The sequence below is a fragment of the Microcaecilia unicolor genome, chromosome 7 (assembly GCF_901765095.1).
Source record: "Microcaecilia unicolor chromosome 7, aMicUni1.1, whole genome shotgun sequence".
NCBI lineage: Eukaryota > Metazoa > Chordata > Amphibia > Gymnophiona > Siphonopidae > Microcaecilia > Microcaecilia unicolor.
This window is the reverse complement of record NC_044037.1, coordinates 270,837,703-270,858,735: the sequence shown is the minus strand read 5'-3', so window position 1 is coordinate 270,858,735 and position 21,033 is coordinate 270,837,703. Positions and strand designations below refer to the sequence as shown.

General features: G+C 42.8%; 1 protein-coding gene across 1 annotated transcript in view; it reads right to left on the bottom strand.

The window, feature by feature from the left end:
* Positions 1–21,033, bottom strand: part of LOC115475131 (nck-associated protein 5-like) — a 173,806-nt gene that overhangs the window by 134,744 nt on the left and 18,029 nt on the right. Inside the window, 3 exon segments of the mRNA XM_030210870.1 lie at positions 6,956–7,034; positions 10,013–10,190; positions 12,740–16,491. Coding sequence (XP_030066730.1) covers positions 6,956–7,034; positions 10,013–10,190; positions 12,740–16,491 — 4,009 coding nt within the window.

The following is a 21,033-nucleotide window of genomic DNA, read 5'->3' as shown; positions in this document are numbered from 1 at the left end:
ATCCACACTCTTATCACCTCTCGCTTAGACTATTGCAACTTGCTTCTTACAGGTCTCCCACTTAGCCATCTCTCTCCTCTTCAATCTGTTCAAAATTCTGCTGCACGACTAATATTCCGCCAGTGTCGTTATGCTCATATTAGCCCTCTCCTCAAGTCACTTCACTGGCTTCCTATCCGTTCCGCATACAGTTCAAACTCCTCTTATTGACCTATAAGTGCATTCACTCTGCAGCTCCTCAGTACCTCTCCACTCTCATCTCTCCTTACATTCCTTCCCGGGAACTCCGCTCACTGGGTAAATCTCGCTTATCTGCACCCTTCTCCTCCACTGATAACTCCAGACTCCGTTCCTTTTATCTTGCTGCACCATATGCCTGGAATAGACTTCCTGAGCCGGTACTTCAAGCCAGTTGCGTTCCTAGGGTGGCTGACACCCGGAGCAGATCACCGATCCGCCCCCCCCCCCCCCCCCCGGGATGCAGCGCCACCCCCCCCCCCGGCAAAATGATACCTCCCCCAGTGAAACAACCCCCCCGCCTGGGTGCATTTTTACCTGCTGGGGGGGGGGGGGGGGGGGGGTGCCGCACGCCTGTCGGCTTCGCCCCCTAGGAACACCACTGCGTCAAGCTCCATCTCTGCTGTCTTCAAATCTAAGCTAAAAGCTCACCTTTTTTATGCTGCTTTAACTCCTAACCCTTATTCACTTGTCAGAACCCTTATTTTATTATCCTCACTTTAATATTCCCTTATCTCTTGTTTGTCCTGTTTGTCTGTCCTAATTAGATTGTAAGCTCTGTCGAGCAGGGACTGTCTCTTCATGTTCAGTGTACAGTGCTGCGTACGTCTAGTAATGCTTTAGAAATGATAAGTAGTAGTAGTAGTCTTTGGGATTCCGAATCTTGCTGCTCTTTGGGATTCAGCACACAATGTTGCTACAGTGGGATTCCGGAATCTTGCTACTCTTTGTCCTTATCCCTTATTTGTCCTGTTTTGTCTGTCCTAATTAGATTGTAAGCTCTGTCGAGCAGGGACTGTCTCTTCATGTTCAAGTGTACAGTGCTGCGTACGTTTAGTAACGCTTTAGAAATGATAAGTAGTAGTAGTACTCCTATAGTAAATTAAGGTGCAGTAAAAGGCCAACTTTTACTGCACCTTAATAGCTAACACCTAAAGTGTGTTAATACTGTTTCAAGTGTTAAATTGCATTAAGAACATTGTTAACTAGCTCGTGATAGTTTTAATGGAAAATCAAAATTAATGGGGTTATGACATATGAAACCGAGGCATATGTAAAATTACTGATCACCTATTAATCCAGAGCGCAAAAGCACCAAAAGCCTTCAAAAATGGAACAAGTCATTTAGGGCTCCTTTTACTAAGCAACAGTAAGCCCAAAGTGGGCTTACCGCTCGCTATACAGGAAGTACCACCGGGCTACCAGAGCAGCCCGGTGGCACTTCCCACGCCTAGCGCGTTGTCATTTCCGGTGCTACAAAAATGCTAGTGCACCTTTGTAAAAGATCCCCCCTCTGACTTTTCTTTTCCATTCAGTTCCTATGCTGGCACTGCTATATAACTTATCCCCCCTTCAACAGGTATGCATGCTTCATCCGAAAAAAAAGCCCACCCTTCTTTCATTCATGCTACTCCCAAAGTATATATTTCTCTGATGTCAAAAAGGAACCCTTATCTAGTGACGATCCTAGGCCGGCTGCCACCCGGGGTGGATCGCCGATCCGCACCCCCCCCCCCCATGGGTGCAGCCCAACCCCCCCCTCCTGGTGGAATGACACCCCCCCCCCCCCCCCCGGGTGCATTCTTGGCTGCTGGGAGCAGTCGTGCGGCTCTCAGCTCCGCTGCCTCGGAACAGGAAGTAACCTGTTCCGGGGCAGAGGGAGCAGGGAACCAGCGGAGCCGACAGGTGCGCGGCTGCTCTCTGCACCCTCCAGCAGCATGCACCCGGGGCGGACCGCCCCGCCCTTGGTACGCCGCTGCCCTTATCTATGGGAGATTATTCAGAGAGAAGTTTTGTATAATTTTGTAAAATAATAGATATCTACCATAACAGTGAATCTGTGTGCCCAGAAAGAGGGATGCCTGTGAGAAGTTGGAGGACTTAAAGTATGAACAATTCTCTATGATCTCTAAAGAGTCCTTTCAATCAGTAGTATGGCCTTAGCAAACCTTTATCCCCTGGATTCTATATAGCGCACCTAGAGATCCACGCCAAAATCAGCGCAGATTCTATAACAGTGCGCGTAACTTAACAAGCTAATGAGTGCTGATAACAGCACTTAAGAAGCAATAATGAGCACTACTGGTATCGATTACCAACTCGCTAAGCATATTCTGTAATGATGTGCGCCAAACTTCTAACATGCATAAGCAAAAGGGGGCATGGTTATGGGCGGGGAAATGGGCATTTCGTGGGTCTTCCAAACTTTACGCGCCTAGTTATAGAATATGACCTCAGTGCACCTCCCCCAATGCGGGTGAAACCACACGCAAAGGCCATTTTACCAGGGCGCAAAAATCCTTCGATTTTGTGTTTGTTTCGTTAATTCCATTAGCACACGGACATTTTTAAAAACTACTGTGGGGGGTACTTACTGCCACCTATTTAGGAGGTAGTAAGGGCTCCCCGTTTTATCAGTTAGTGCATGGTAAATTCAGATGCATTAACTGTTAGCACAGGAATGCCCACTGTCCATCCCTGACATGCCCCCTCCAAAACATGCAAAACAAATAATAATGAGTATGAGGTTAATGCATGCACATCCCACAACTAATCCAGAATGCATTAGCTCGTACTGAATTAGGCTATTGTTGTTGCATTGTGCATCTGTTAGTGCTTAACACAGCTTTGTAAAAGGACCCCTAAGTGTACTCAGCATGAAGAAAGGAAAATACAGGACTCCGTGAAATGTGAACGGGAAGAGATGGATTAAACACATTTCTATAAAGTGGCATTCTCCTTTTGGGTGCCCTGAGATAGTGCATGGAGCACCAATTTTATAACAGAATCAGGGCACCGTGATAAAACTAATGTAAAACCCACATCGGCCCCCCCCCCCCCCCCCATCTTCAAGGCAGGCCCCGCAAAGCGGCTCCCCGACCGTATTATCGAAACAAGATGGTCGGCCACCTTTCATTTTGATAATACGGTCGGAGCCGGCCAAATCTCAACATTTGGGCCGGCTTTAGAGATGGCCGGCATTGGTTTTCAGCGATAATGCAAACTAATGGCGGCGATCTCAAACCCGGCCAAATCAAGGCATTTGGTCGTGGGAGGAGCCAGCATTTGTAGTGCACTGGTCCCCCTGACATGCCAGGACACCAACCGGGCACCCTAGGGGGCACTGCAATGGACTTCAAAAATTGATCCCAGGTGCATAGCTCCCTTACCTTGTGTGCTGAGCCCTCCAAATCCCCCCCAAAACCCACTCCCCACAACTGTACACCACTACCATAGCCCTTATGGGTGAAAGGGGGCACCTACATGTGGGTACAGTGGGTTTTGGGTGGGTTTTGGAGGGCTCACATTTACCACCACAAGTGTAACAGGTAGGGGGGGGATGGGCCTGGGTCCACCTACCTGAAGTGCACTGCACCCACTAAAACTGCTCCAGGGACCTGCATTCTGCTGTCATGGAGCTGGGTATGACATTTGAGGCTGGCATAGAAGCTGGTATAAAAAAATGTTTAAAACAATTTTTTAAGGGTGGGAGGGGGTTGGTGACCACTGGGGGAGTACAGGGAGGTCATCCCCCATTCCCTCCGGTGGTCATCTGGTCAGTTCGGACACCTTTTTGAGGCTTGGTCCTGAAAATAAATGGACCAAGTAAAGTCGGCCAAATGCTCGTCAGGGCCGCCCTTCTTTTTTCCATTATCGGCCAAGGGCGCCCATGTGTTAAACACGCCCCTGTCCCGCCTTCGCTACGCCTCTGATATGCCTCCTTAAACTTTCGCCGGTCCTGCAACAGACTGCAGTTGAGGGCAGCCAAAATCGGCTTTCGATTATGCCGATTTGGCCACCCTTAGGAGAAGGGCGCCCATCTCCCGATTTGTGTCGGAAGATGGGCGCCCTTCTCCTTCAAAAATAAGCAGGATAGGCATTCAAACCTCAAAAGTTTGCTTCTGTTTTCAATAGCATATGCAAATGTTTGGGGTCACACAATATGGCAGCTACACAGGGAGATGACTCCGACTTTTTGATGACATGACGTCTCCTGTCATAAACCTCCACTACTGCCAACTCCAGACTTCGCGCCTTCTGTCTCGCTGCACCCTACGCCTGGAATAAACTTCCTGAGCCCCTACGTCTTGCCCCATCCTTGGCCACCTTTAAATCTAGACTGAAAACCCACCTCTTTAACATTGCTTTGACTCGTAACCACTTGTAACCACTCGCCTCCACCTACCCTCCTCTCTTCCTTCCCGTTCACATTAATTGATTTGATTTGCTTACTTTATTTATTTTTTGTCTATTAGATTGTAAGCTCTTGAGCAGGGACTGTCCTTTCTTCTATGTTTTGTACAGCGCTGCATATGCCTTGTAGCGCTATAGAAATTGCTAAATAGTAGTAGTAGTAGTAGTAGAAACATAGAAAATGACGGCAGATAAAGGCCATATGACCCATCCAGTCTGGCCATTCTCTGTAACCCCTAATTCTTCCTGTTCCTAAGCGATCCCACATGCTTATCCCATGCCTTTTTAAATTCTGGAACAGTCCTCGACTCCACCACCTCCACCGGGAGGCCATTCCATGCCTCCACCACCCTTTCTGAGAAATAATACTTCCTTAGGTTACTCCTAAGCCTATTCCCTCTTAACTTTGTCATATGCTCCCTCATTCCAGAGCTCTCCTTCATTTGAAAAGGCTCTCTTCTGTACATAAATGCCCTTGAGATATTTAAACATTCTATCATGTCTCCTCTCTCCCTCCTCTCTTCCAGCGTATACATGTTGAGGTTCATAAGCCTATCCCTATAATTTTTGCATTCAAGACTAATTTCATAGCTGCCCTCTGGACCGACTCCATCCTGTTAATATCTTTCCGTAGGTGCGGCCTCCAGAACCGCACGCAGTACTCCAAATGAGGCCTCACCAGAGACATATACAACGGCACTATCACCTCCTTTTTCCTGCTGGTCATGCCTCTCTTTATGCACCCAAGCATCCTTCTGGCTTTGGACGTTGCTTTTTCTACCTGTTCGAAAGCTTTAAGGTCATCAGACACAATCACCCCCAAGTCCCGCTCTTCCTTCGCACACTGAAGCACTACACCCCCTATACTGTACCGTTCCCTTGGAATTTTGCGACCCAAGTGCGTGACCCTGCATTTTTTTGGATTAAACCTTAGTTACCAAATATCGGTCCATTCCTCTAGCTTCGCTAGGTCCTTCCTCATGTCATTTACACCCTCCATGGTGTCCACCCTGTTTAGTATCATCCGCAAAGAGACAAACCTTACCAGACAGCCCTTCCGCAATATCGCTCACAAAGACATTAAAAACAGCTGGCCCTAGGAACGATCCCTGCGGTACTCCACTGACTACATCCTTTTCTTCAGAGCAAGCTCCATTTACCACCACCCTCTGTCTCCTACCATTCAACCAATTTTTTACCCAATCAGTTACTCTAGGTCCCACACCGAGGGCACTCAATTTATTTATCAGTTGCCTGTGCGGAACTGTGTCAAAGGCTTTGCTGAAATCCAAGTATACCACATCAAGTACCCCTCCCACATCCAACTGTTTGGTCACCCAGTCGAACAAGACAGTCAAATTCGTCTGACACAACCTGCCACTAGTGAAGCCATACTGCCTCGGGTCCCGCATTCCATGTAGTTTAAGAAATGTCACAATCCTCCTCTTTAGAAGCGTTTCCATTAGCTTACTTACCACCGAGGTCAGACTGACAGGTCTGTAATTCCCAACCTCCTCCTTACTTCCACTCTTGTGCAAAGGAACCACATCCGCCCTTCTCCAGTCCGCCGGGACCACTCCAGTTTCTAAGGAAGCATTGAAGAGGTCCATCAGCGGAGCCGACAGAACTTCTCCGAGTTCCTTACGCACCCTCGGGTGTATCTCGTTAATGACTGGCAAAAGTTGATATGACTAAATGCGCACATTAGTATTCTATAAAATGTGCATGTTGATGGCGGACACTCCAATGGCCTGCTCATGTTCCCTCCCCCCATGTATTCGCCCCTTTTGCAGAAGCCCACTAAGGCACTCATGTGTTACTTCGCAGAATGGCAAGTAGTGCATTAGCGCACAACTGCCGGTACAGGTGCTCCCTTGCACGCACATAGTGCATGTACCTGGAACGCAGCATTTCTAGAATTTTCTCATATAAGCAAAATGTTATTTAAGTATAAAGTGTTATAATAACAGAACAAGAACATAAGAATTTCCATACTGGGACAGACTGAAGGTCCATCAAGTCCACTATCCTGTTTCCAACAGTGGACAATCCAAGTTACAAGTACCTGGCGAGACCCCAAAACAGTACAATACATTTTAAACTGTTTATCCTAGAAACAAGCAGTGGATTTTCCCCAAGTCCATCTTAATAATGGTTTATGGACTTTTCTTTTGGAAGCTATCCAAACCTTTTTTAAACCCCTCTAAGCTAACTAGCACATGCTCTGGAAATGAATTCCAGAGTTCAATTACACCATTTATTTTCCTTATATAACACATACCTCTGACATTCTGTCAATACCTCTGGTTAGATAAGGAACACTTTCTATGCATGAAAACCCCACATGGCTATTCAATATGGTTACTTTTTTTTAACAAATATTTGCCTCATTACCTTTTTAGGTAGTTACCAAAGAATATGCTTTGCTCACACAAGATGCAACTACTAAATTTAAGATTATTTATATCTACATAGGTGCAAAGAATTAACAACAATTATAACACTAGTGGGGGTTGTTTTGTACCTATCGTGCGGCTCTGACATGCAGACTCTCTGGTAGCGTCTCCTCCATCATCCTGTACATTTTCTGCGATTGCTTTCATCTGCATTATAGCAAACATCATGATGAAGAGAAATGAGCTTGTGAATTATTTTCTACAGTGAAGCATGCATTAACACACTCATCAAAATACGTGATGCTTTTTCTCCTATTTTACTTTTGGCTAGCACTATGTCCCTGCACTCTATTTCCCGGAATATATCCTGACTAACCCTGATCCCAAAGGTGCAGAAAAGGCCATTTGCTTCATTTTGCAGAAGCCTTGGAAATAAGACCTCTTAACATAGGGTTTTAAACTTTCAGCAAAACCTGAAACATAAGCGGCATAAGAAACAGCTTCCGCCTCTGCTTGCTTAAATTAGACTACAGAACGACACTAAGATCTCTTGCCCAAGCACTTACACTTATTTTTTTCCTCTTTTGCCTCTCAGCCCGGAAGGGTAAATATAATGCACCAAAGATACAGCATATTCGGTGATGTCTGAAGTCAGTTGCATGTGGCTTATGCTCTTTAAGACCGCCACTTAAAGACTTTATTTCCTTGACATGAAATCTAACAACTCAATAACCTATTAAATCCTTAACGAGTACATTTAAGAGAAAATAATTATGTAGTATGGTAGGGAGACCTGAAGGAATATAACATATCAAATACTATTAATATGTAACTTGCATATCTTGTATAAAGCAAATTTTTATGTACATGTTGTAACCATTTTTTTCTGTCCAGAGAATAGAAAAACTACAGCAATTTAATGTCATCTTTATAACTATATTTTTCACAGGTCCTTGACTAACTGGAAATGAAGTGGAAGTTTATTTGTATTGTGTGAATTGAAGAAACATTAAGGTCGGTATTACCTTATGTTGATTTTTTTAAAAATTATTTGTTAATTGGTGATTTGATATCAAAGTGCTTTAACGACCAACTTCTTGCTTACACTACAACGTTTCTGACCAGAATAATCCTCCAAATCGCTGCTGATCACAGAGGGCAGGCCTTTCTTTCTGCCTCTTGAAGTTTATTCATCCCCAGAAATGTTTGAATTAGTATAATGGACAGCTTCAATTAAATGCTTTCTTTAGCTCGCAGCTTCAAGACTTCAGATCACAGGCAATATCAAAGTACAATTTGTGATTATTCTAGGCATCTAATTAATCTTTACCGTGGGATTGATAAAAGGATCACAGCTTTTGGAACCTGTCAAACAAGTTAGCACCATAAAAAAAAAGCATCCTCTACATCTTTCTTTGCTTACGTATTATATTCTGAATATCTGAGCTGACCACCACGGCAAACACATCGATTTCATTAAATAAATAAAACTTTATTGTCTACGTTTAGACCAGTTTCATTTCTACCAGCACTTTTATTTTCAGGAAATAGCTGTACTACGGAACGAGGAACGACAACAAAAAGAAACAACATTTGCTTTACCGTAGCAAAATCATTTGCACAAAAGACTTTTTTGTTTAAGTCTCCTTTAGCAGTGTTTGGAAACCAAATATTTCCTTCCTCTTCTTTAGGAGCGACCCAGAATTAAAAGCTGCTTTCACCTAACGTGCGTGCAATCAAATTTGTCACCAATCAAATTTTGTTGAAAATATACTAAAGGGTATCTACTATTGCTAAATTAGCAGAGTCTCTCTCTCTTTTTTTTTTTTTGCCAAAAGGAAGGGAAACAGCTTAGCAAATGACTGTATCTGTAGAAAGTGGAATCACTGTAGCGGAGTGTAGGATGTCTTTGTTATTTCTGAGCAGTAAAGATGTACCCTAAGCTGTCAGGGCCGTATTAAATGGGACACAGTTAAATTGAGTGACTCTGATAAGGGGACACCGCTTTACTATCAAAGTTTTAGATCAGGTGGATTGAATTTCCTGCATATTGCACATTTCCCGACTTTCATTCTCTCTCTCCTTTCAGTGACACTAGAAGGTCAGTCTTAGATATGCTTATAATTTGGGGTTTTGTAATGCAGGGGACATCTACATTTTCAACAATGCGATGAGTACAAGGAAAGAAAAAACATAATGCTTTTTTAAGCCTTTTTTTTTCTGCATATAATATTTCAGAATTTCAATGACCTTGCACTAAGCATTTGCAGGGGAAATATATTAATTGCCTTAAAATATGACTGTTTCTTTGTCTCTACATATTGGATCTCTACGACACTTGAAACATTTCAAACAGCAGTAGAGAATCTATTGGATGCAATATTAAGAACTCTAAAACATATTACAATTTCAATTTCACAAATATTAACAAATATTCTGCAGCTCTTAAAGGGTAACTATTCCTTTTTATAAAGCTTACCAAATATTGGTGGTTTGAGTTAATTTGAAAAATAAAAAAGATAAAGAAATAACACACTGTGATCAAAGCAGTCTGTGTAAACAGTGTTAACATAACACGTAAAAGTATGTTTAACTTGTGTACAGCCAGAGGAAAAATTTAAGAAAGCATTTGTGGAGAACAGCCACTGCCCAGATATAATTAAACCTTCACACTTTTCCTATACAGATGATACAGTTCAAAATAGTCTTTTTCCTTTCTGTGCATGATATTCAATATTTAAATCCCAAGTTAACAAAAACAAAAAAAACCAAACAAACTGTGATACCACAAGAACCAGAAGGTATAACTTTGACAAGCTTCTTCAAACGTGGTTCCACACCTTCCTGTAAGTTTCTCCTTGTGGACTGCTAAGAAAAATATTATCCCAAAAACTTTTCAGAAAAAATGGAAACAACAGATTGTCTAGAACTCTGCTGGGGCGTCCTGATCCATGTAAAGCAAACAGACATACTGAGCAAAAAGAAGCTCTATGTTTTGTGTTGTAAAATGACCTTGCCTTTAGTACATTTATCATCATTCTTATTAATAAGGTGTTTTTAAGAGCTTAAACCCCCAGCTTATCCTATCAGAGCATGTCTCTTGTGACTCTCAAGAAAATCAAGAACCAACATCGGAATCCGAACACCAGTAACAATGCCTTAGTGTAGAAAAAAAAAAAACTTACCAAGGTCTCATTCTGCATTTCCATATCAGCTTTCAGTTTGCTGTTTTTCTTGCGGTTTCCTTGAGTGCAGATATTGCTGCTGGGAAGAAAGGAGCCCTGGGAACTGCCCTTCGACACACTCCTGCAGGAAACATTATTTGATCCACTTTCTGTCTGCTGAGCTGCTTTCTTATCAACTCTGCAGGTAGAAAGTGATTCCTCTGATAAATTACATTGCCCTTCTTCAATCATTCTAGCTTTCCTTTTCCTTTAATGCCTAAAGTAACCTCTTTGTACCTCTCCATCTGTAGACCTATGAGTGATAAATGTTTTTAACTAGCTTTGATCAAATATGCCACTTGCAATTTCAGGCAATATATCAATTTAGTCTAGCAGATATAATGATTTATTTTTTATAGCTGGGATTGCTGTAAGGCAAACTGGGAAACAGAGTATAAGCACTGTTGTGTCCTTATGGCCTAATGGAGAGGCAACTATAAATGGAATTACTTTTCCAGCTTACTAGGGCGCTACCTGGTTGTCTTTCCTCTTGCGAAACGGAATGAACTCTATTTACCGATTACTTAGCTGGTATTGATGACTAAGTTGATTGAATGCATAACTGTTTTTACAGGTTTGGGATGTGCTTGCAAAACTTCAACACAGAAATGTGAACACAGTTTAGTAGGGTGCACACAGAAATCAAAGAAAATGATCTAAGTGCTTTGTATTTTGTGCCACATACCAGTAGGGAGGGGGAAGTTAGCATGGAGGCCACTGGCCACCCCATTTCTGATGCCTCCCCTTGTTTTCCCTTTCCATTCCCTCTGCCCCGCACCATCCTCCCCTCCCCCCCCAAACACACACCAAAAACTGCAAAATACTTTAAACTGAGTGGATCCTCAAGCTCTGCCAGCTGAAAAATCCAGATGCAAGGGCAGTGAAAAAGCACAGTACACAGCAGCAGCGGAACATTAAGCCACAACGCTGTCTGTCTGAGCATGCTCAGTTGTTGTGGCAGGTGCACAGCAGCGGAACATTATGCCACTGACGGTGGCTCTGTGAGCATGCTCACTTCTCGTGCCAAGTACTCAGCAGTGGAACATTAAGCCACTGACGCTGGCTCTATGTGCATGCTCAGTTCTCATGGCAAGTGCATTCACGTGAACTGAAAACGCTTATGATGCCACTGACTGCTGCGCTTTTCCACTGCACTAGACAGCTGACATAGGGCAGGCATTGGATTTCTTCAGCAGGTGGGACTTTGAGATCCCCATCAGCTGCACAAACGATGTGCCGGCTGCTGAGTTGGTCAGAGGTTGAAGCGGAAGGGCTCAGGCCAGCTCAGCCTAACTGTGGCTAAGCTTCTGCCACACAAATGCATTCATGGGTTCTACTGAAGGCTACATTTCCATTATTTGCTAAGGCTTAGTACTTATTAATTTCTGTGTTCAGCCATTTGATTATAAAAGGTTACACACGAAAGGTCCATAGACCGCTATTAAATGGACTTGGAAAAATTCCGCATTTTTAGGTATAACTTGTCTGGAATGTTTTTACGTTTGGGGAGCGTGCCAGGTGCCCTTGACCTGGATTGGCCACTGTCGGTGACAGGATGCTGGGCTAGATGGACCTTTGGTCTTTCCCAGTATGGCACTACTTATGTACTTATGTACTTACAGTATGTGTCTCTAATGATTTTGCAATTAACAAAGATTAGCTTCTAAAATCAAGGAGTGGTAACTTCAAATCTCTGTGTTACCTGTTGGGAGATGTTCCCAGTAATTTCCCATTCAATAAATCCAATATCATTACCATGAGTTAACAGCATAGCAGGTAATACAGGGGCCCTTTTACAAAGAGGCGGTAGGGCTACAGTGCATGTAGCACAAACCAAATCAACACTACTGCCCGGGTAGCGTGTCCATCCGGCGGTAATTTCAAAGTTGGCACGCGCAGTTTTCTGCTGTAGAAAATATGTTTCTACTTTCTACTACAGGGGGGCATTACTGGCGATAATCAGCAGCATGGCCACATTGGCGTGTGCTGCATGAGTACCACGTGGGTAGCGCATAAGCCCTTACCGCAATGTCAATGGGTGGCAATAAGGGCTCAGGCGGTAAATAGCCACGCCCTACTTTTAATTTTAGTGCACTGCCATATACTACCGCCATTAAAAAAGCCTTTTTCTTAGCCATGGTAAGAAATGGCCCAGTGCGATGCCAAAAACATGTGCCCATTTTTTACCACGGCTGAGTAAAAGGACCCCATCATGCAGTGAGCTACACCTATTAATGCAGTGTTTACTGAACCGCATTATCTGCATGTTAACAGTTAAGATGAGGTAACTTCTTCTGTATTAACTATAAGGTGCAGTCCCCTACTCATTCCTCCTCTCTTCTCCATCTGTTTTTGTGTTAGCTGTTAACACAAAAGATAACTTGCTATTATAGTGAAGACGCCTTCTTAACTGTTAACATAGTACCCACCATAACTGTTAGCATGTATTATTAGTTGCATTAAGAGGTAACATAGCTTAATTAATGGTCCTTCAATTCACGAAAAACACAACTTTAAATAATGAAGTATATGTTACTCAGTGATCAAGGCCTGGAAAAAAAAGTTTGGTCACTGACTTACATGATGCTTGGGAAAGGATGTGCAATTAAAAGAATGATATCTTTTTTTCTTATTCACTGATTTTAAAGGATGTTCCACTTTAAGTTATTCCACCAGGTAGTTAGTTACCTGTTCAAGAGCTCTTTCATGAAAGTGTCTTTTTCTGAGAAGTTGGCATTTGCGGATCCATTCTTCTGCTCCAAATGCATTTGGTTGGGCATTACTTGGGAAGTCCTCGCATTCTCTTTGTCTTTTACGACACTGTCTAGAGTATCATCACTTTCCATTGTTTCACTAAGCTCATTTTCCACTTCACAGTGTTCATTTTTCTTTTTGTCTTTTTTTTTGTCAACTTTGGCCTGCTTATTTCCAAACCCCGAACTAGACTTAGTCTCCGGTTTTTCCATTTTAGGTTTAGAAATCTCAGTCTTTTTGCTGTTCAAGGCAGGTAATTTACTTTTCCGAAATCCAAACCAATTTGCAATAGAAGGCCCAGTTCTCTGCTTGGTTTCAGGGCTTGGAGATTTGGTTTGCCCTTGGCCCTTCTGCACATTCTCTTGGATACCCAACATGACTTTTTCTTCTATTGTAGAGTGCAGAAGAGTTGCATTTAAATCACCTGCCATCTCAGACGATTTGATGTTGTCTTGCCTTTGTGACATTTTTGCTTCAAGTTTTGAAGGGCTTCGTAATTTCTCCACATTTTGAAATCTTTGTGGTGACAAACACTTTGGTGAAGATTCCAAATTCATGTCACTTTGAATCACCCTTGGTTCATTATGTAACTGTTGTTTTGATTTTTCAGTGCTTTGCTTATTGTTAACAGATGTGTCACATGCGTCTTTCTGCCATTCTTTTACCTCACACTTTGAAATGCTATGAAAAAAGTCTACTTTTGGTGGTGTTCCACAAGGTAATTTACTTGGACTGCCATGCTGGCTTCCGGAACTGCTCATACTCCCATGAGACCCCTGCCCAGAGAAGGAATGCTCTATCACTTTTGAAGAAGTTGAAGGGCTTTCGATAGTCGTACTTAAGTTTTGTCTTGTTAAAGAGTTTCCCCTGTCTGCAGTGTTTGTAATAATCTGAGTACGCACTTTCCCAGGGCCTTCAGACACAGAGCTAGTTGATTTCTCTCCGGCATGAATGCTAAAACTCTGACCACGTGCCTTGGCTCCATTCATGCCAAGAGCAGGTTTTTGGTATGTCTTATTACTAGAAGAAACACATCTCTTGCCCAACTTGCCTTCCATTTCATCTCCTCTATCTGCCGTGATATAACTACTTTCTATTGAATGTGGAGATGACGGATCAACTTTTGCTTCAATAGTTACACTATTTTTTATTTCATTATCATCCTTTGTTATATCGGTTGTTTGAAACATGGATTCATCTTGCTTGGGCTTAATAAAAGTCACATTCTCTTTTGAAGCTGCATTTATACTGTCTTTTTCTTGTTTCCCTGGTATGGTAGAACTTTTCCTCAGCAGTTGTGGAGATTTCACAAGTACTTTTAATCCAACAGGGAGGCGAGTTTTTAACACCTTTTCCTGAGGATTTTGGAAACTATTTGCCGTCTCAGATGTGCAAGAGGTTGAAGGTGACTCTGAACTATTAACCTGAGAAATTAAAGGCTCATTGCTACTGCTTATGTGATACTGTGGCGACGTGGGCAAATTACCTGGTGATCTACGCTGTTGGAGCATTCCATTGTTATTAGACTGTCCCTTTTTGTTGGAGAATGCACTTTTTTCAGAACTCTCTAGTGGCAAAAAGCCTAAGGCAGAAATTTTCTTAGTCCTTCTTGATTCCAATTCTGCCATATCCTGATTCTTACAGTGTAAAGAGAGACGACAGGATTTTGCAGAAAATTTTTTTGGAACAACTTTTGAGGAACCTTGGCAAATGTCCAGAGAGCTTTGGGATTGATGAGGTATGAACTTGTTTTGTGCAATAATGTCTGCATTAGAGTGAGTTAAGTCAACTGCAGGAACATCATACTCTTTTCTTACTTGCTTTTCATTATTAGGCTGATTATGAAAAGCAGCTGGATTTGCAAAACTTTTTAAGGGTGACAATTTAGAAGCATTTTTTGTTAATTCACTGGAAAAAGTAGAACCCGGGCTTATGGATAGAGATGGAGAAGGTTCATAATTTGGCCTTATCAACAATGATGCTGATCTGCCTGGAGGAGTTGGTGGTGATGTTGGGTGGACGCCTTTTGACCCTCCGTCGTAGTAAGTATCCTTTGTTGGAGATTCCCCATAGTCACTGGGCTCTATAGCACTGCATGGTGATAATGAAAATCCAGGAACTTGACTGCCTGAATTATTTAGCCATTCATTTCTTGCTGGAATTTTAGAGTTAGTGGGAAGTTGTACAGAATATTTTGGGATGTTCAAATTTGGTTTTAAGTCTAGACTGCAAAGTGGGCCTGGTGTCTTTAAGAATCTTGAAAGCTTTACTGGAGGCGATGATGGTGATGTTTCTAGTACTGGTTGGCTGGTTGAGGAGGTTATACTTGTGATGTCACTATTTGTTTGAGATTTCGGAGACAAAAACGTTCCTTTGCTAGGTATTTTAGTCAAGTTATGCCTTTGACTCTTTCCTGCAGATGAGCATGATAAAGAGCTAGTCTTGCACGATATACTACAGGGTGATTTTATCAGCTTCTGTGAACTTTGTAATACTGGCCTGGTAGAGTTTGAAGATTCAGTAGATATAATACTGTTTTTATACTTTATGGAGTCCTGACTAGTTAGTTCGTCATGTTCATCTTTGTCCATCTCTACAACAACATCGTTTTTCAAATCAGCTAGTTTCTGAATATTATTTACTCCACGAGGAAGAAGATCAGCACATTCTATACTGGGCCTAGTTTGCTGTTGGTTTAATGAAATTCCATTTCTAGTAAGGCTGACAACTCCAGTCTGATGAGAGCTGAATTCAATCGGTTCTCCATCCTCTGCATCAAATATAACAGTGACACATTCTTCAGAAGAAGTCTTTTTAATGACTTTTTGTTGTTTAATGAAATTAAATGTCTTTGACCTAGTATCTGAGTTAGTGGGTACTTGTTTCTCCTCTTTATTAGTGAATAGGATTTTACACTTTTTGATACCGATAAGCCTGCCAGCGTCCTTTCTATTATTATCCTCAGTAAATAGAGATAAATCTGAAGGCCTTTTCTCATCGCTGCTTCCTATGTGTAGTTCATCCAGAATGTCATTGTCATCAGTGTCTGAGAGTTGTATATTCAGGTCTTTACACCCCCTGCTGGCAGGGCTTTTCTCTGTCCGCAACACAGGCCCCTTGGTAGTTGCAGACATTTTTACCTCTGACTGAAAGCCATCCACAAAACTAGTCAGTTTCTCAGGTTTTTCCTTTGAATTAAAGTATGAAACCTTTTTTAGTGAATGTTTCCCATTAGGTTCCCATTCAAACAGACTGTCTGAAATACTGTGAGTTAATTTCTTACAATACATTCGACAGTCCTTGCTCTGTACCTCATGCAGCACGGCTAATACTGAGGACTCGTCGTCCGCATCATCATGGGAATCTGAATCGTAAATGAAAGTTTTCCTGTGCTCAGGGCAGAAGCCACTCATTTCTTTTGGTTTACAATGAGAGTGCTCGTTATGGCTACTGTATTTAATTCCCGGAGAGTATATTCCTTCATTGGAGTCCATACAATCCTTGTAACCCCATTTCGATTTAAGCGTAGGTGGTTCCAGTAAGCCTTTTCTTTCCTGTAACTTCTTTAGCCCTTCCAAAATATGGTTTTCTTTGATGCGGGTAGGAGGTAGTTCATCTATAGGACTAGAGAGGTTGCTGTGGGCTGAGGAGGCAATGCTAATTCTTTTATCCCAATTTGTAGATGACTAAAACAAAAAAACAAAAAAAAACAAAAAGAATTAGACAAGTTGCAGAGAGAAAATTTACAGTCAGCAATGTTTTTTATGCAGCAGTGCTAATGATAGCACCAAATGTACCTGTAATATAATATGGAAACCACTTTGGTTGTATCGCCAAAAAGGTGGTATATCAAGAATCTAATAATAATAATGATGATGATGTAACACCCCCTCAAGAGTGTTCCTTGGGGGGGGCTCACCTGACAGACACACCTGGGCCAGCTCTGCCTCCCTCTTACACATATCAAACATATAAATGGCGAGTGACCGTACTCACTCGCAAATGCGCAGTAGAGACTTCCCTCTCTACCCCGCCCTCGCTTCAATACATGATGATGGGGGCGGGACAGAGAGGGAAGTCTCTACTGGCATGCTGCAGACGTCGGAACCGCTCCCCCTCCCCCGGAGTCGCCGCCGCCCCTCCATCTGGCCTGAGCACTGTGAACTTACATCACCACGCAGCAGCAGGCACATCAGCAAAGCTGCCATCAGGCTTCCTTCTCTGCCTTTGTCCCGCCCTTGCCGACGTTACGTCACACGAGGGCGGGACACAGGCTAGAGAAGGAAGCCCGCCCCGACGGCAGGTTTGCTGATGTGCCTGCTGCTGCGTGCTGATGTAAGTTTACAGTGCTGCTCGGGCCGGGTGGAGGGGCGGCGGCGGCTCCGGGGGGGGGGGGGGCTCGGAAACCCCCCCTTTTGGAATGGGGGGGAGGGGAGGGGGAGCGGTTCCGACATCTGCAGCATGCCAGTAGAGACTTCCCTCTCTGTTTTCACGGGCTCAACGGCTAGTTTTGATATATTTGGCAACTTGGTGCCTCCATTCAAGGAGAAAGAATATTAAAGGGTGGATTTTTTTTATTACATTTGTACCCTGCGCTTTCCCACTCATAGCAGGTTCAATGTGGCTTACATATTATATACAGGTACTTATTTGTACCTGGGGCAATGGAGTCACAAGGAGCTGCCTGTGCCTGCAGTGGGAATCAAACCCAGTTCCCCAGAACCAAAGTCCACCACTCTAACCACTAGGCCACTCCTCCACTCCCTTCCCTTCCCCACATGAACTACTACAAAACCTCAGTGAGTTCAACTCTGTAAAATCTCTCACTGCTTTCTGTCCTCACTAAGCTATGTCCTCTTTTGAAACCACTCACAACTATCTGCAAAACTCTCACACCCCTGACATCTGTCATCTATTTACACTGACAGAGATCACAGAACTAACTCTCAAAATCCTTCATCCTGCTGTCATCTGTGATCTGCTCGCTCTGACAGACATCGCACAACTTCAACCCTAAGCCACGGAAACACACACTGATATTTCCCTCCTCAGAAAACTCTTCCCCCTTCTTCACAGCCGCAGTTGCCATGCAGAAGACAAATCGATATATTTACTGACAGCCTGCACAAGTACTGACAGGAAAATCACACAGATCAAAATGCCAGCTTCACTAACAGGCAAATTACTCTCTATCAAACCCAATTTATATATGGGTTACAATAATAATACTAATAAGTTGTGAATTTTGTAAGATGTAGGAGTTCATATTATTGTGAATAAATTTTTTAAAAAGAAACATGGAGCAGCATTTTAGAAAGAATGTTGAAATTGGAACACTTGTGATCGACAGGGGAGCACTACTCTCCAGCAGGCTAGATATCAGTGCCGTCACCAGTGGGTTTCCTGATGAAGCTAATGCGAAATGGGTCCATCGGGACCACACTGTTTTGAGCTATACAGCTGGGTGGAGCCATGCATCACACAAACGCTGCACTACTCAGATTATTTAATTCTCAATATTCAGTGATGTGTTTTTGCTGAGTAGTGCTTGATTAAGTGAATAATCATTTTGCAAAACTTTTTTGAGGAGGTTTTTGATCCATGATTACTTTTTCGCTGTAGGCAAAAAAGAGCGGTGTGCTGTAATGTTTATTGCCACAGTATTATGGGATTTCTTTTCCTTCTTTTATTGAAAGTGTTGCGTTTTCCTTCACTTTTCAGTAATTGAGCAGTCTCGTACCATTAGTGAAGTGGATCTCACTAAGTTTCTAAATTGCAATTTAAACATCCAAGCCAGGATGTCCGAAGTTTCACTAGTATTTTAGAACAGAATCCTATTAACTGTTCTAAAAATATAATAGGTATCTCAGTGTTTCCTGCCAGCTGATTTTCTACCGTGAGCTAAAAACACTACCACACCTTAGTAAAAGACCCCCATGGAGACACGGATATCTCTGTGCCACTATGTACAGCAGGAATGTCCATTTCAGAAAGAAATATGCCCAAACTGTGGACGAGGAAACAGCAGGGCACAGAGACACCCATTTCACAGCACTTGTTGTGGCAATAGCAATACCGATGTTCATAATGCTGACACCCGAATCCCCATTCAATCCCAACCTCCCTCTACTCCCAATTCAGTCTTGAGCCCCTTCTGCCCCCTACCATTTAATCCAAATCCCCCCACACAAACCTGGCACCATCATGAGCAGTAGCAGAGATGGACCACTGCTGAACAACAACAGTGCCAGGGACTATCTGCACCCTAAGTAGATCAGGGTAGGTTTGAAGGGGGTTAGGGCTGGCAAAGAGTAGGGAAATGGATGTAGTGTCTGGGGCAGAGTATAATAGTTATTTATTTTCATAAAATTTAATATACTGCTTTTCACATAAAAATGATATATCAAGGCTGTTTACAATTAAGATAATATTGGCTAAAAAACATAAAATGACAAAACAAAATTAGACTAAGGGGCCCTTTTACTAAGCCACGTAGGCGCCTACGCATGCCCAATGCATGCCAAATTTGAGTTACCGCTCAGTTACTTCGTGGCCCTTGTGGTAATTTCAATTTTGGTGCGTGTCCGCTACATGCGTCATGCGGTAGAAAATATTTTCTACCGTGTGTTTTTGATGCGCACCAAATTCAGAATTACCGCCCAGGGCATGTGGTAGCTGGGCAGTAATGCTGATTTGGCGTATTCTGGACATGCGAAGGGCCTTACGTGTCTTCATAAAAGGGCCCCCTAGCCAGTTAGGGGATAGCTGGTTAACAGGGTATTAAGCGACACTGACTGGTCTCTAACTGGCACTAACTGGCATTAACTGGCCTCTCCTGGCCATTTAAATGGCTTTGAACACTGGGCCCTTTGCATTTTGGTTTGCTGAGTGATTATGTTGACATGAGTTTAAGCAAAGGAGAGTGCAATTAGAGTGCTGGATAGTCCTTGCTGCTCCACTTCAGTTTTGTTAAGCTTCTAGATGTGCTGGGTTGCATGCTTATACTGTTGGAAGTATAATGAACTTTGCATTGTAAGATCATAACTCTTGCTTTCAAGATGATAAGCTGCCCTATGCTATAATGCCAAACAGACTGTACAGTGTGGACTGGATTCAAACCCCAGGGGTGGTGCAAACTTCCAGCATAAAGGGGATTTATGTGTAGAAAACAGCTGAATCAGCCAAATGGCTTGGCTGATTTGGCCTTTTGTGGTATATGAATCCCTTCTTCACAGGAAATATATGTTGGCCCTGGGGTTTGAACTGGAGCATCTGATTCTCAGCAAGCATAATGGCTGAAACACAGGTCATTCACTCCAAAGTAATGCCCCTAATTTGTTTGAAATATCCCAGGTTTTACTCCCACTCTATAAACTACACTGGTAAATAAAAGATATTTATAGTTTATAGAACAAGTACCATCCTAGAGTTAAATTTGCTGGTTGTTAAGGTTCTGAATTAAAGACAAATTCCTATGTTTTAGCCTTTCTGTTCTTCAGGACAGAATATTAACTTCCATGAAATGCACTATATTTGAATTTGGATTTTTATTTAATTACTTGTCTTTGCTTCAATTTACATTTCTACTTGCTTTGGAAACAACTGCATTTCCTCCCAGGCCTGGATTCACCCACACAGGTCAAATCGGTCTGTGCTTAGGGTGGCACATTTTTTGGTGAGGTAAAATTCTTCCCCCTGCAGTTCTTTGATCGCATCTTTCTGGTTCCCCTATATGAAACTTCTGAACTAAACCTCTGGACTCTCTCTCTCTCCCAGAATGGCTCTTCAATCTCTCCCTTCTGTCTTTCCCAGTCCAATTTGGTATGAGGTATCCAGGTTAAAAAAAAGTAAGACCAAGTCAGGATATTTTCAACATATTCAACAAAAAGCTTGATTGAATATGGAGCCTTTTGCAAAATAATTATAAAAATATGGAAAAATATATACAGCAGGCCTAGCCATTTTGTAAGCAACCCATTCAAATGAGTGGCATCATTCGGGGTTCTGCAAATGTAAAGAGTGGCACCTGCAAGCATAAGCAACAGATTTGCTACCGTCACGCGGAAGTGTCACTTAAGTAACAAAAGGCCCCTTTTACTCAGCCGCGTTAGGCTCTACGCGCACCCAACGTGCGCCAAAACGAACTTACCGCGTGCCTCTTGCAGTAATTTCATTTTTGGCACGCGTCCACTATGCGCATCTGGAAAGTATTTTTTTTTATTTTCGGA